This window comes from Hemicordylus capensis, chromosome 1 (genome assembly GCF_027244095.1).
Source record: "Hemicordylus capensis ecotype Gifberg chromosome 1, rHemCap1.1.pri, whole genome shotgun sequence".
Taxonomy (NCBI): domain Eukaryota; kingdom Metazoa; phylum Chordata; class Lepidosauria; order Squamata; family Cordylidae; genus Hemicordylus; species Hemicordylus capensis.
The window spans coordinates 367,888,992-367,902,286 of record NC_069657.1 but is presented as its reverse complement, the minus strand read 5'-3'; the positions used below and the strand labels follow the sequence as shown (position 1 = coordinate 367,902,286).

Here is a 13,295-nt window from a genome sequence, read left to right as displayed (position 1 = left end):
ATTAACCTCATGCCTAATTTGGCCCTAATACTGAAGGAGCAGATCCGCTGTCTGCAAAACACTTCCCCAGCCATATTAGTACTCTACTCTCTAGTACAGTCATAGGAAATGAAATTGTTTGGCGGCAGAGTGTATCTTAGCAGGCCAGAGTGGAATTTGCTATTAGGCTCTCCTTATACAGGATCCCAGCTGTGGATTACATAGCTGTATATTCTTAATGTGACAAGAGTATCCATTTTAGGCCTTGCACCAGGTCTCACATGTTGATGTGAACTAACCAAACTTTGGCTGCAGTTCTCTTATAGTATAAGATTTTATTTTATTTATATACCACCCGATATATGTATCTCAAGGTGGTGTTATCAAATTATCATAGGAACATATGAAGCTGCCATATACTGAGTCAGACCATTGGTCCATCTAGCTCAGTATTGTCTTCACAGACTGGCAGCGGCTGCTCCAAGGTTGCAGGCAGGAATCTCTCTCAACCCTATCTTGGAGAAGCCAGGGAGGGAACTTGGAACCTAGATGCTCTTCTCAGAGCAGTTCCATCCCCTGAGGGGAATATCTTACAGTGCTCATACTTCTAGTCTCCCTTTCATATGCATCCAGAGCAGACCCTGCTTAGCTAAGGGGACAAGTCATGCTTGCTACCACAAGACCAGCTCTCCTCTCCTATCAAAAGGCTGTAGGCCACACATGAATGTTAGGTGGATGATGCTGAATCTTAATTTTGTAGAGTTGTCTACTATATATCAAGGTTATTCACACAACCTTTTTGGCCGGGCAGGGAATCCTGAGGGGTAAGGCAGAAGTGCTCCTCCCCCCCGCCCTCCACCAAACAATTTTTGCTTCATGGGCCATGCAGCTTATGCTTCCACATGCATACCACCATACATTTCCACATGACCCTGTTGCTTTACATGAGCAGCCCTGAGCAAGCCCAGGTGTGGCTGCTCTTGAGAACAGCCTCTTTGTTTTTTACAGAACTGGTCTAAGATGGTGTGGCTAACTACCAGCACTAGATTAACTGGACAAAGGACATCAGCTACTAAGTTTCAACAATGAGAATGCAACAGTGATGTTTTTGGGGAGGCAACCTGGAATTAGTATGGTGAACTGAGGGAGAGAGGGAGATAAAGTCAAAATCCTTGTTCAGCCATGGAGTTCACTGGATGGCCTTGAACAAATCAGTTTCTCTCAGCTTAATCTATCATCTATTTATTTAATAGAAAAAGATCTATTTATGTTTGTCTATTAATTATTTGTATCCCATTTTGCCATTAAATGTAAAATGCACAAGGCAATAACAATATATAACAAAAATAAAAATAAAATCATTATTGAATACATCAAAGCAATCATAAAAACAATCAAAATCTACAGGTTGTGACCTGTGAGGGTAAACTGAGATAAACCCCTATATGCCACTCTAAACTGTCTGAAAGAAATTAGGATACATATGTGGTAAATAATATTAACTAGAGAACACAATGCAAGATGTGTGTATTTACACCAAGATCTGCGCCAATATTGCAGAAAGAGGGCTATTCAGCAGCAAAAGGGGCATCCACACATTGTTCCTATCCTACAGTCTTCCCTCTTTCCTACACAGGCACTTTCCTCCAAAGTCAAGCTTCAATACAGGGACTGAGTTTGGCGGGTACAAAAACCTTTGGGAATAGGGAGAGCAAATAATGGGTCAAAGTAGAGTTCAGTATTTCTCAGTTGTGCACACCTTTTGCTGCTTAAATCAGACCCCAAACCTCTCTTTCTAGATGGCTAGGACAGACCTGTGTTTAAACACACCGATTTGCCAGCATCACTTCTGATTTGAGCCTTACCTGGGAATACTGAGATCAGAATACCAGGTCAAATCTTATTTTTCAGATACAACTGGGACTAGGCTATGAGATCATAGAATGCACTCCTGGAAATGTCTTTATGGAAGAGGGCAAGAAAGAAAAGTGTCACATTATTTCAAAACAGGATTTTTATTATCAGTCATTACCTTCATCGTATATCACGTAAGACTCTGTAGTTGTTCTCACATCTGCATCAAACCCTGAGAATGTATCTATGGAAGGAAGAAGACATCCAAACAATGAATCTGGCTCCCTTTTGCCTATGACTTTGTTAAAAAAAATTAAAACAACAATCTATGACTAATTTTTGCTATGGTCATCAACCAAACAATAATAGCCATCCTATATATTACAACTATTTTTGAAGCAAAGAGAATTTTAAAAACACACACAATTGGGGGGTCGCTTCTGAAAAGTGAACTGCAAAAAATATCAAGTGCACATAAATTTAAGTAAGCCTCTGGAGCCTATGCAACAGCTATCAAAAAATTTGACTTGTCCAATGCATATCATATATCATATTTTGAAGAATAAGAAAAACTTTGAAAAGTCCTTTTTGTTATTTGCTAATATGAAGAAGAAAAAGTTTGGTTGTGGGCACCCAAGCCAATTCGGTGCTTCCCAAAGGAGGCGCTGAATTGGCTCGTGCACATCCCTACAATCAACCAAAGTTTTCAGTAGCAAATGAACAGATATAAACCAAACTTGAACCACAGCATTGTTTCCGAGCATAGCCAATACAGTGAAATTAGCTGTATTAACCAATACATTTGTTTATGTCTTTACATTTCAGATCTCTAAAAAAAAAAAAAAAGCCTGAGTAATGCAATTGTGGTTTCAATGCCAAAGCAAACCTTGGTGGAAAAAATAGGAAAAGTAGTTCATTCTTAGTCTTCCATAAATGCACTGCCAGCATTTCTTCTTAAGATCATATTAACCACATCATTTTATGTCTATCTACCGACTATCCATCCAAGCAACCAACCAACAGATTTACAGGAGATCTACTATGCACCAATCAAGTGAATTCACAAGAATAAGTGGGGTGGGGGGGTGGGGTTTACCAAGTCCGCTTTAAAAGAAAAGAAAAGAAACCCTGAGGAGCCAGGAAATTACTGAAGCTCAGATATGCAGGAAATATGGAAAGATCGGTCCTTTAATACTTTCAAGCTTATTACTGTTCCCCAAGTTTATAGGCCTATATTTTCCAGTAATGTGATAGCAGCAGTTATAAAAGTGGCTTTTAATGGCTTTGTTGACTATAGTTCTAAGAAGTTGAGCCGTCTGGAGTTTCAGTGCCACATAAGCTTGGGTTCCTCATGTATTCTCTGACTGTAAAACAGAACCAAATCTGGTAAACTCATCTTTATAAATCCCGAAGTGAGGAAATTGGGCCAAAGGGTTAGTAGAACCCACAGCGGCATTCTTCCACCGCATTTTCTTGAAACCAAACAAAAGACTGATGCAGTCAATATATCAGATTTCTGAGAAAAAACAGTATATTCTGTGGAATATGCTTCTGTGATTTTCTGCCATGATAGACCATTCAGGAAGTAGAAGGCTTATATTTACATCATTTGGGTTATATGTAAAGCAAGACTGTATCTGTCTTTCTGTGACTTCACATAATTGTTGCTCAGAAGGCATCAACAGAATAGCTATCTCACGATGCTCCCCTCATTCCAGTGGCTATTTTACTGCTTTTGTCAGCCAGCAAGTCAAACTTCAGAGCAACTGTTGAAAAAGACACATTCATTCTTCATGGAAATGTTGTAACACTCCAGGTGGGATTGTTATAGTCCAGGCATTTCAGTATGTAAATAACAGAAACGGCGCAGGTAGCATCCTTTCGTGCCACAGGTCCATCTGGCAGAAGAGCCCTTAAATCTTGAGCCTTTGTACAAGAACAGCTGTTTTTGTGCAGTGCATCAGTCTCTCTATAGATTTGCCTCATTCCATGAAAGATATTGTGTGAAGAGCAATGTTAGGGCCAGAGCAGCTGGAGAAGTGGTAGCTGGAAAGAAGAGAGAGATCAAAATATTACTTTGGCAGAGATCCTAAGCACTTATGTAGACCCAAGGAAATCTTTGCATGCACATTCATTGACTTCAATGTCAGGGGTAGCACCATTTACCCATGTGTTCTCTCTCTCTCTCTCTCTCTCTCTCTCTCTCTCTCTCTCTCTCTCTCACACACACACACACACACACACACACACACACACACACACACACTATCTGAGACTGTTCACACAAGCAACCCTACCCAGGTAGGGCTGCTTGTGTGGAGCACCAGGATTGAGCCAATCCCGGTGCTCACCTGCCAGGTAGCCCAAGGTTCCCCTCCAGACTATTACCCAGGTAGAAGGGCAGGATCCCAGTTGTGTGTCTGCAGCCCAAGCAGCCACAGAGCTGGGTGCCTAGAGTGCCCAGCTTGTGGGCAAATCCCTTCATGATACATTATGGGATTTCTAGAGGCTGGGTTGCATCCCCCTGGCCTCCAGATCTCCACGCTTTTCTCAAGGGAGCCCCTGGTGGCGCAGTGGTAAAACTGCCGCCCTGTAACCAGAAGGTTACAAGTTCGATCCTGACCAGGGGCTCAAGGTTGACTCAGCCTTCCATCCTTCCGAGGTCGGTAAAATGAGTACCCAGAATGTTGGGGGCAATATGCTAAATCATTGTAAACCGCTTAGAGAGCTTCGGCTATAGAGCGGTATATAAATGTAAGTGCTATTGCTATTGCTATTGCTAACAGCACTGCTCATGTGGGCACGTGAGCAGCACTGCCAAGAAGAGGATGAGGATCATCTGGGGGCGGGGAGGCAGAAAGAATCCTGCCTTCCCCACATCCCCAGCCCCAGCGCTTAATTTGTGTGAACAACCTTTCTATGTACCAGCGAGCTGCACCACATACTGAGTTCCATGTGGAAGCTCAATGACATAGGAAGCTGCCATATACTGAGTCAGACCATTGGTCTATCTAGCTCAGTATTGTCTTCACCGACTGGCAGAGGCTTCTCCAAGGCTGCAGGCAAGAGTCTCTCTCAGCCCTATCTTGGAGAAGCCAGGGAGGGAACTTGGAATCTTCTGCTCTTCCCAGAGCAGCTCCATCCCCTAAGGGGAATATCTTACAGTGCTCACACATCAAGTCTCCCATTTATATGCAACCAGGGTGGACCCTGCTTAGCTAAGGGGACAAGTCATGCTCTCTACCACAAGACCAGCTCTCCTCTCAGACCTGCTATCCTGGTTTAGAACTCCATGTATGCATCAGAGGAAAATAGGAAGCTGCCTTATAACAAGTCAGACTATTGCTCCATCTAACTCACAGTATGGTCTACACTGACTGGCAGCAGCTCTCTAGGGGTTCAGGCAGGATCTCTCTCTACCTGACGATGCCATGGATTGAACCTGGGACCTTCTGCATGTAAAGCAGACTCTCTGCCACTCTGCAGCTCTGTCTACACAGAACCTGAGATCAGAACCACAATTGTTAGGGGGCATGTGAGATTTGACTTGCAGGCATAGTTCACCAAAGCCAAAACTCTCCAAGTACTGCCCTCATTGGCCATTTCCAATATTGCTTCAAGATTCCTTTTATACTTTGTATATCATAAATTTCCTGTATACCATTGGAAAAAACCTCTGGTAATGATTTCCATGTAAGCACAATTATATATACTTTTATAAGAAAAGTGGCCTCTCATATCACATACACACACATACACGTAATTTATGTAAGTAAGTAAGCTTGATGTAAGTATGAATACAATAGCTACAATCATAATACAAGGTAGGGGGGCTATAAATTCACAATTTATGGTGAAGAACTCAGAAATGATTATAGAGTTCAGAAGTACTTTCCAACATGGTATATCAAACTAACCCTTCTTTTCCCTCATAGAAGCATAGTTGGCTTCAGGTAGAATGTTTGTATACAATTTAAAATAATTTAGTAAAATCTTTATTCATTCCAATGATAGCTACTTCATGCCTAGCATCACAAGGCCAGAAGTCACTGGCCCACATAAAAACAGTGCTGCTAATAGAATTTCTAACAATAATATCTATATTCCAGAGAAATATGTGGGCATTATGCTGATCAGTACATGTAACGGCATTTTCTTAATACACCTGTTGTTATACACCCTTTTTCTAAATCCTCCATTGGCTCATACTTCATGGTGAATCTGGGAGTTTCAAAAAGCAATTTGCAATGCAGGAAAGATTGACAGCTCCTTGTAAAGACAACTGAAAGCCCTTGCACATGCCTAAAAGAGTTTATTGGATCATAGCCAACAGTATTATCAAACAATAGTGACTCCAATCAGAAAAAGGATTAAGAAATACTCAAATACAGATTACTTACCTAATACAATTTTACAGAAAGGGGGATATTAGTCTTCATCTAGTTTTTCTTGCTGAAATTTTAGTTTATTTCTCAAGTTCATTGTCAGTGATCCAATCCTTTCATTTCAGCCTCTTCTTTGCTACTCCTGATTCCACTTGATACCAAATCCAGTGAGTGGCCTTTCCTGATCCTACTTGATACCAAATCCAGTGAGTGGCCTCTTCTGTAGGAAATGTCTGCAAGTATTTCATCATCCAGCTGAATGAATGCAGTCATTTCGTGATGTGGCATTCCATGTTAAAGGTGTTGAAATGTAGGTGGTGACAAGATAATGCCCATTCAGTGCATTTACACACAAAAAAGTTTAACTTCTGAACAATGCTGACGACAACCAAGGAATGTTCAGTGAAACCACAGACACAAACATTTCCCAATGGTAACTTAAGGCAATGTGCAAATAACTTACTTGGTAAGGCAGTGGTGAGGGAAATCCTATCAAATTTCTAAATCTAGGCTGGCAGGGTTGATTCTTCTTATGAACTGGCAAGACAATACTGTGAACCAATTTGCTAAATCATTATATGCATGCTATTGTAGCTTACTCACTGGGTAATTTACCATATCATTATATGTTATGGCAACGACAAGGACAGAGCATAATACAGAAGCTGTTTCAAGTGTCCTCTATATCAGGGTTCCCAACCTGTGGTACTCCAGATGTTGCTGAACTATACCCCCATCATCCCCAGCCACAGCTGTAGCTAGGGATGATGGGAGTGTAGTTCAGCAACATCTGGAGAACCACAGGTTGGGAAGCCCTGCTCTACATGATAATGGATGAAGGACCAAACCTTTGTCCCACTGTCTTCCAACAGAGCAGCTAACGAGGTACAAGGCCACACATGGGGTGAGATATTCAACAAAAACTCCTATTATTGTGGAACTCAGAAACAGGATATCCATTCTCCCAGCTTGAAAAATGGAATGCGACAATTTTCCATAAAAGTCTATAAGGAAGGCTCTCGGTTTGTCTTCCAGCCTTGCAAATTCAAACACCCACCCCAACTTTGCACTACTACAACAGAAACCATATCGAGATATGAAAATGAAAGACTAAAATAATAGCTCTACTAGTTGTTCATTTCATGGCCAGGGCTAATTTGAGGCATCAATAACCTGCATCTTACTCGCCTTATTTGCACAGCAACCAGAAATATTTATTTGAACATAAAGGCCTTTTCCCTGATGCATAATATTTACTGTGCAGCCTTATATCATTGATGGCTTATACCACTGATGTTTAGCTGGAGTAAAATGTGGTACCTTCGGAATTGCATTCAGGCAGACCATCAAGGCCCAGTAGAAGATTTCCCATTTCATCATAGTCTGCATAGGTGCCTGGGGGACAGGTAGGCAATGGTTTTTCTGTTGGTGGCTCAGTAGTTGTTGGTGCAGGAGTGGTAGTAGCAGCAGTAGTGGTGGTGGTGATGATAGTTGTTGTTGTAGAAGGAGTGGTTGTTCTTTTAACCATTTCAAGACCTATCAGTGGCTTTCCTCCAAGGCTTATTATTGGTTTATCTTGTGCATTTGCTACAGGTTTGCTAAATCTTCCATGTCCAAACAAAGGCAGGCCATCAGGACTGACCACTGGAGCTCCCTTAGAATCTAAAACACAGTGAGATGAAATCTTACTTCAAATTCCATGAAGTTTTCCTTCAGAAACCCTGAATATTTCGGAAAACTCAATATGCGCTATTTATCCAATACTATCTCCATCCAATTTCTTTAAGAATAATTACTAACATCATATATACCTATTCTATAAAGTATGTATTCTCAGACTTTTGTTTCTTTAATGGTCTTTACCAACACCTCCACATTTATTCACCCACCTTAGACAGAACCACTGGCTTTTAGAATAAACCAGCTTAGTAATTCATAGCAGTTCATAGACATAGAGGCTGACATACTGATTATATTTCCTCAAGCAAGTTCCATTGACATTAAAAGAACAAGTTAGACATGCCTAACCCGTCCTTTTAATTTCAATGGGACTTCCTTGAAGAAATCTGATCAGGATGTAAGGTGCCACTGCATCATATCAAGTGATGGTGGCTTTTGCAAACATTGGCGGGGGGTGGGGGGCATAGCTCAGTAGAAGCGCATCTTCATGCTTGCATGCAGAAGGTCCCAGGTTCACTCCCTGGCATCTCCAGATAGGGATGGCAAAGATTCATGCCTGAAACCTTGGAAAGCCACTTGCAATCAGTGTAGACAATATTGAGCTAGATGGAGTATCTGACTCAGCATAAGGCAGCTTCCTATGCTCCTAAAGTTGCCAGTGCCCCAGAACATTGCAGTAAAACCCAAATTATAACAAGTGCTGTATCACCACATTTATTTCATGGCACGGGGTGCCAGGTGCCATTTTAGTAAACTGTTAAATTTGGTATCTGAAGAATACCACAAGGGCAAGACAAAAGTTCCATTCTTTGATAGCTTTTTGTGATGTATATTTCATTCAGCTGAGATCTATGTAGCTCATAAATGAAAGTAACCAATCAGGTATTTTGGCCCAAAGAATCCACATTGTGTCCCAGTTCATAGCAGTTTTGATTTCTGTTAACCAAAAAATATACTTTGCTTACCAACAATAGTACGCCCATCTCCTCCTAATTTAACTCTAAGAGGCTTCCCTTGTGAATCTTGGAGGTACCTTCCTTCAACATTCAGCACCAGCCCCCGGTCAAGATCTACAATCTAAAAGCAATGTGTAGATTGAAAGGCTCTCCAACATGAAGAAAAATAAATAAATTTTATAAGCATGATAGATTTTCAAATAAGGTCACCCTACCCACTTTATTCCTTGTGGACCATTTATTACTCTCTGTCCATTGCGTTTTCCATTATTACCAGGTGTTATTTTATTATTTAGATCTGGTTTTGATGTTAGATTGGGTCTGCCGCCGTTACCTGAAATACACATGGCACAAGACATGCTGCCTTCATCACCTTGTCAATTCAGTGAAATTGTACATTAACAAATTCAAGTTAAAACCAGCTTAGCAGAAATGATTATTTGGTTTTAACAGTGACATACTGATATTGCTTAAACTAGACTAGACTGGTTATGTTCAGTGGGAATATGCTAGAGATATGCTAAGTACACTTGCACAGGAGGTTTGTGAGTTGAGCTGTCTGTCATCAGAGCAATTAATATACAATGGGCTTGCCTACACATTGCACTAATCCAAGGGGAATTCTTGTGTTCCGGTAAATTTCACCACTGAAAGATTTTTGGCCCTTGCTTTTCATTATAATTCTACATGCTAGATAGTCATACAAGATTCAGACATGTCTAATAAAAAAGCGTATTCAATTGACCCACCGGGGTATCCGTTGAATAAGTCTAATGAAAATACTGAACACCCACTCACTAGTTGCTGAGCCCATCTTGTTAGGTTCAATGAATTCCTCTTCAGTAGCAATTATTAGATAATGAATTAGGACCCACTAGTAAGGCATGATGGGAGAATTGGTAGACTGGTTGCACTCAAGATTTGGGAAGGAAATGGTGCAAAGATTGAAAGGTGTATGTCACTTTCAATGAAGTAATAGAACAGACAGTTCTAGAACAAAGACAAACCCCACTCATGGGATCTCAATGTACAAGTTGGGGAACTTCTCATCATGAAATATTTGCTTTTAAAACCAGGAGTGGGGAAAGGGGACTGTCACATAAAATAATCAAGGACAACACATTACCTTGTCTATGAGGAAACCTAGCTTGCTGTCGTTGAGATGGTTTTAATAATCTTGAGTTCTGTACTCGCTGACTGGGGGGCTCTGAGGGAGATGATGAAGAATGTGTTGGATAAGCAGAGTGAGTGAGATGAAGCTGGGAAGAGACGGAAGCAGATCCAGAGGAATGTGGCAAAGCCGAGCTTACTTTCGGCACAGTATTCAATCTGTTAGGAGATTGAGAAGATCTGGAAGTTACAGAAGTAGATCTATCCAGCAGTGCAGTCTTTGATGTTCTGGGTGTGGGGTGTTCCTGCTCCTCCCCCTCCCCCACCTCCTCCTCTTTTTGTTTGTATTCTTTTGCACCAGTAAATCTTATTTTATGAGGTAAAGCAGAACTTGGTGATTTACTTTTGTCACCAGCAACGTTGTTATTGAGGTTTTTACTGCCTCTAGAAATGGAGGAAGATGACCTTGTTACTGCTGAAGATGAGGTGGGATGTTCCTGTCTTTCTGACTGATCATAATCTTCATAATCATCCTCATTGTCTGAAAGTGACTGCTGCACTTTAGAGGAAGAAAGTTCATCTTTTGTTGGAACTGGTTGGAAGAGTCCATGCTTTCTTTCAGTTTGGGATGCTGTCCGACTAGGGACTCTGGATCCAGATGGATAATGAGGCACTGAAGGATGAGTTTGTCTCAGAGAAGTGGAGGATGATTTTGAAAATAAAGACGTTTCTCTGTTGTAGTGATGCTCTCGGACTGTGTCCCTGACAGAGGTAGATACTGGCTGAACATTTCTAGATTGATGGGAAGATGCAGGCAATTTATATGCATCAGTTGTATCTTCACTAGAAGAAATAATCTTTGACCCAAGATGTTTTCCTGGTGACAAACTTAATCCCCTGGAGGAGGTTAAAGAATCATGACGAGTGGGAGGTTTTTCACCAGATTTTCTTGTCTGAGAATCAGAATGCTTTGAAAGAGTACCACTACTTCCCTTAGACAAAGATGTTTTTGGTCTCCTGGGTGTAGAGATATCTTTGGCAGGTGCTGGTTCTGAATGAGAACTCCTCTGTTCCTCTGTATCACCTGCCTCTTGGTAATAGTTTTCCTCCAAATGTTCATTATCCTCTAATTTTTCATTACTTTGGAGGGATGTGATTGTGAGGTAGCTTCCTGAATTTAATGAGGGTTGATGTTGTAACTGATCAGCCTTTTGGGAATGGCTGGTTTCTGAACGGAGAGTTTTACGTGGTGATGCATGAGAACTTCCTATTTTTGGATTTTTGGACAAAGGTGAAGTTTGTTTTGACTTAGGAGTTGCATCTTTGCTATCTAGATCATCAGGTTGATATTTGGAAGCAGGAGACCGTAAAGGAGATGACTTTTCCACATGTGTTCTTGCTACAGAATCAGTGGATAAGGATGAGCTTCTGGACCTTGAACTCTGACCATTTGTTAAATGATGAGAACTAGAACTGGAGCGCTGGTTTGTTCTGCTTAATGAGGGAGATTGGCCAGATACTGAAGGCTGTGAGTCAGAGTTTGGAGCTTTAAGTGAAAGATCTGTTTTTGTAGTAGCGTCTTCCCGTTCCTTACTAAAGCTTCCTTCGTGTGTGTTTGTGAGATTAGATTTGTCAGTGGATGCAACTCTGTGAGGATTCCTAGATTCAGCCAGAGAACTCCTCCTTCTGGGATAATCTAATGAAGAAGACTGTCTAGAAAAGGATAGTGAATAACCATGGGGACGTGTTGGTGGTAGAGGACTTTCATCTTCACCCTCCAGTTCTTTATCTTTATCAGTATTTGAATTAGACTTGTGACTGCTACTTGACATTAAATGAGAACTGGTCTGAGGATGAACCTTTAGAGACTGTGTGGAAGATGGGGCTTTAGATGGTGGTATCCTAATATTGTGGATACTATTGGATTTGTTTGCAAATCTGTTGGCAGAAAGAGCTGATCTGTATTTGAACAAATTAAAACGTTCAGATACAGGCTGACCTGAAGAAGGCCTAGAATTAACTCTAGAAGATGATGGTCTTTGCCTGTTCTCTTCATCTTCTCTTGCACTGTTTTCACGATCATTATCATCAGAATCATGTCTTCCAGCAGGCTTCTCTTTAGCAGCAGATGAATCATGTGAATGAGGTAAAGTATGAGTGGCAGCAGCAGAAACAGCAGAGGTGACTACTCTGGGATCTCTTAACCCATGGCGATTGGTATGCAAGAGAGGCTTCGTTTGCACAGATGGAGATGAACTATCCTGAGAAGCAGAAGGCCTGGAATTTGGTCTTTGCTCTTTTTTTCCTGCTTCTCTACTCTTATAATTGTCAGGTGTATCACTGGTATCAGAGGGAGCTAGTTTATAAGATGGATGGCGAGAATGACTTTGAGAATGTGAGGCTGTGGATGAAGAAGACTTGGTTGATATAGAAGGGGTGAGCAATTTGGTAGGATGACTCTGAACTACCTTCCGAGATGCAGAAGGCTGCTGATTTGAACGTAAAATCAAACGGGGATCTTCAGAAGATTTAGGAAACATCACTGGCTTTTCCTCTCTACTGTCAACTTGATCATCACTTTCAACTGGCAGATTACCTAAAGTTACTTTGGGGGAAGAAGGAAGATTAGAGGGGTCTTCTTCTAGACTCTTTTTTTTATCATTTGTATGTTTAGTTGTAGAAGATGCTGATGAAGGTGTGTGTGGCAAGGAGGAAGAGGAGGAGGATGGCCTATGCTTATCAGTACTTGTCTGACCATTCTTTACTGGTGTACGTGATCTAAGTGATGTTCTTCCTGAGGAAATGACAGAGTGTGAAGGTTTAGCAGGTGAGTGTGGCCTAACACTGCTCTTAATATCCTGAGTTTGGTGCTGTGTCATTGGTGTTTCATTGGAGGAATTGTGGTCACCAGTATCTTCTGTGTTGTCAGAATCAGTTTTCAGCTCTGTGACCATTTTAGAAGATGGCTGGGGTTTCGGGGAGATGCCACTACCAGCTAAAAGTTTATTTTTGAGGTCAGAAACAGAACTTTTTGACTCTCTACCACCAGGAAAACTGGAGGGATGACCAGAAGCGTGCTTAGAGGGTGAGAGCTTTTGAGACAAGGCAGAAGAGGTTTGAAAAGGAGAAGAAGGCACAGTATTCCCAGATGTTTTAGGCTCTAACTCCTCCTTGACATCTGTTTGTTGATCAACTGTTGGTTCATTTGTATCGGCTGCAAAAAGAAAGAGATACAGCAAAAACATCTATATAAATAAAATAAATATCAAAGAGTCTGAAACTTTGAACTAAAATTTGAATTTGCATTTTTATGTGAACTTTTAGCCCACAA

At 41.2% G+C, this 13,295-nt stretch overlaps 1 protein-coding gene across 4 annotated transcripts in view; it reads right to left on the bottom strand.

Annotated features, from left to right (window-relative positions):
* The window catches only part of FNDC1 (fibronectin type III domain containing 1), a 145,910-nt gene that overhangs the window by 57,424 nt on the left and 75,191 nt on the right, over nucleotides 1-13,295 (bottom strand). For 3 of the 4 annotated variants that reach the window (XM_053294409.1, XM_053294427.1, XM_053294419.1), the window contains exons 8-12: nucleotides 9,981-13,178; nucleotides 9,070-9,188; nucleotides 8,864-8,975; nucleotides 7,539-7,880; nucleotides 2,012-2,077 (exon numbers count right to left, since the gene is read on the bottom strand). In XM_053294409.1, coding sequence (XP_053150384.1) covers nucleotides 2,012-2,077; nucleotides 7,539-7,880; nucleotides 8,864-8,975; nucleotides 9,070-9,188; nucleotides 9,981-13,178 — 3,837 coding nt within the window. Of the gene's footprint in view, nucleotides 1-2,011; nucleotides 2,078-6,681; nucleotides 6,770-7,538; nucleotides 7,881-8,863; nucleotides 8,976-9,069; nucleotides 9,189-9,980; nucleotides 13,179-13,295 lie in introns of all 4 variants that reach the window. The other variant, XR_008315833.1, reaches the window with a different exon arrangement.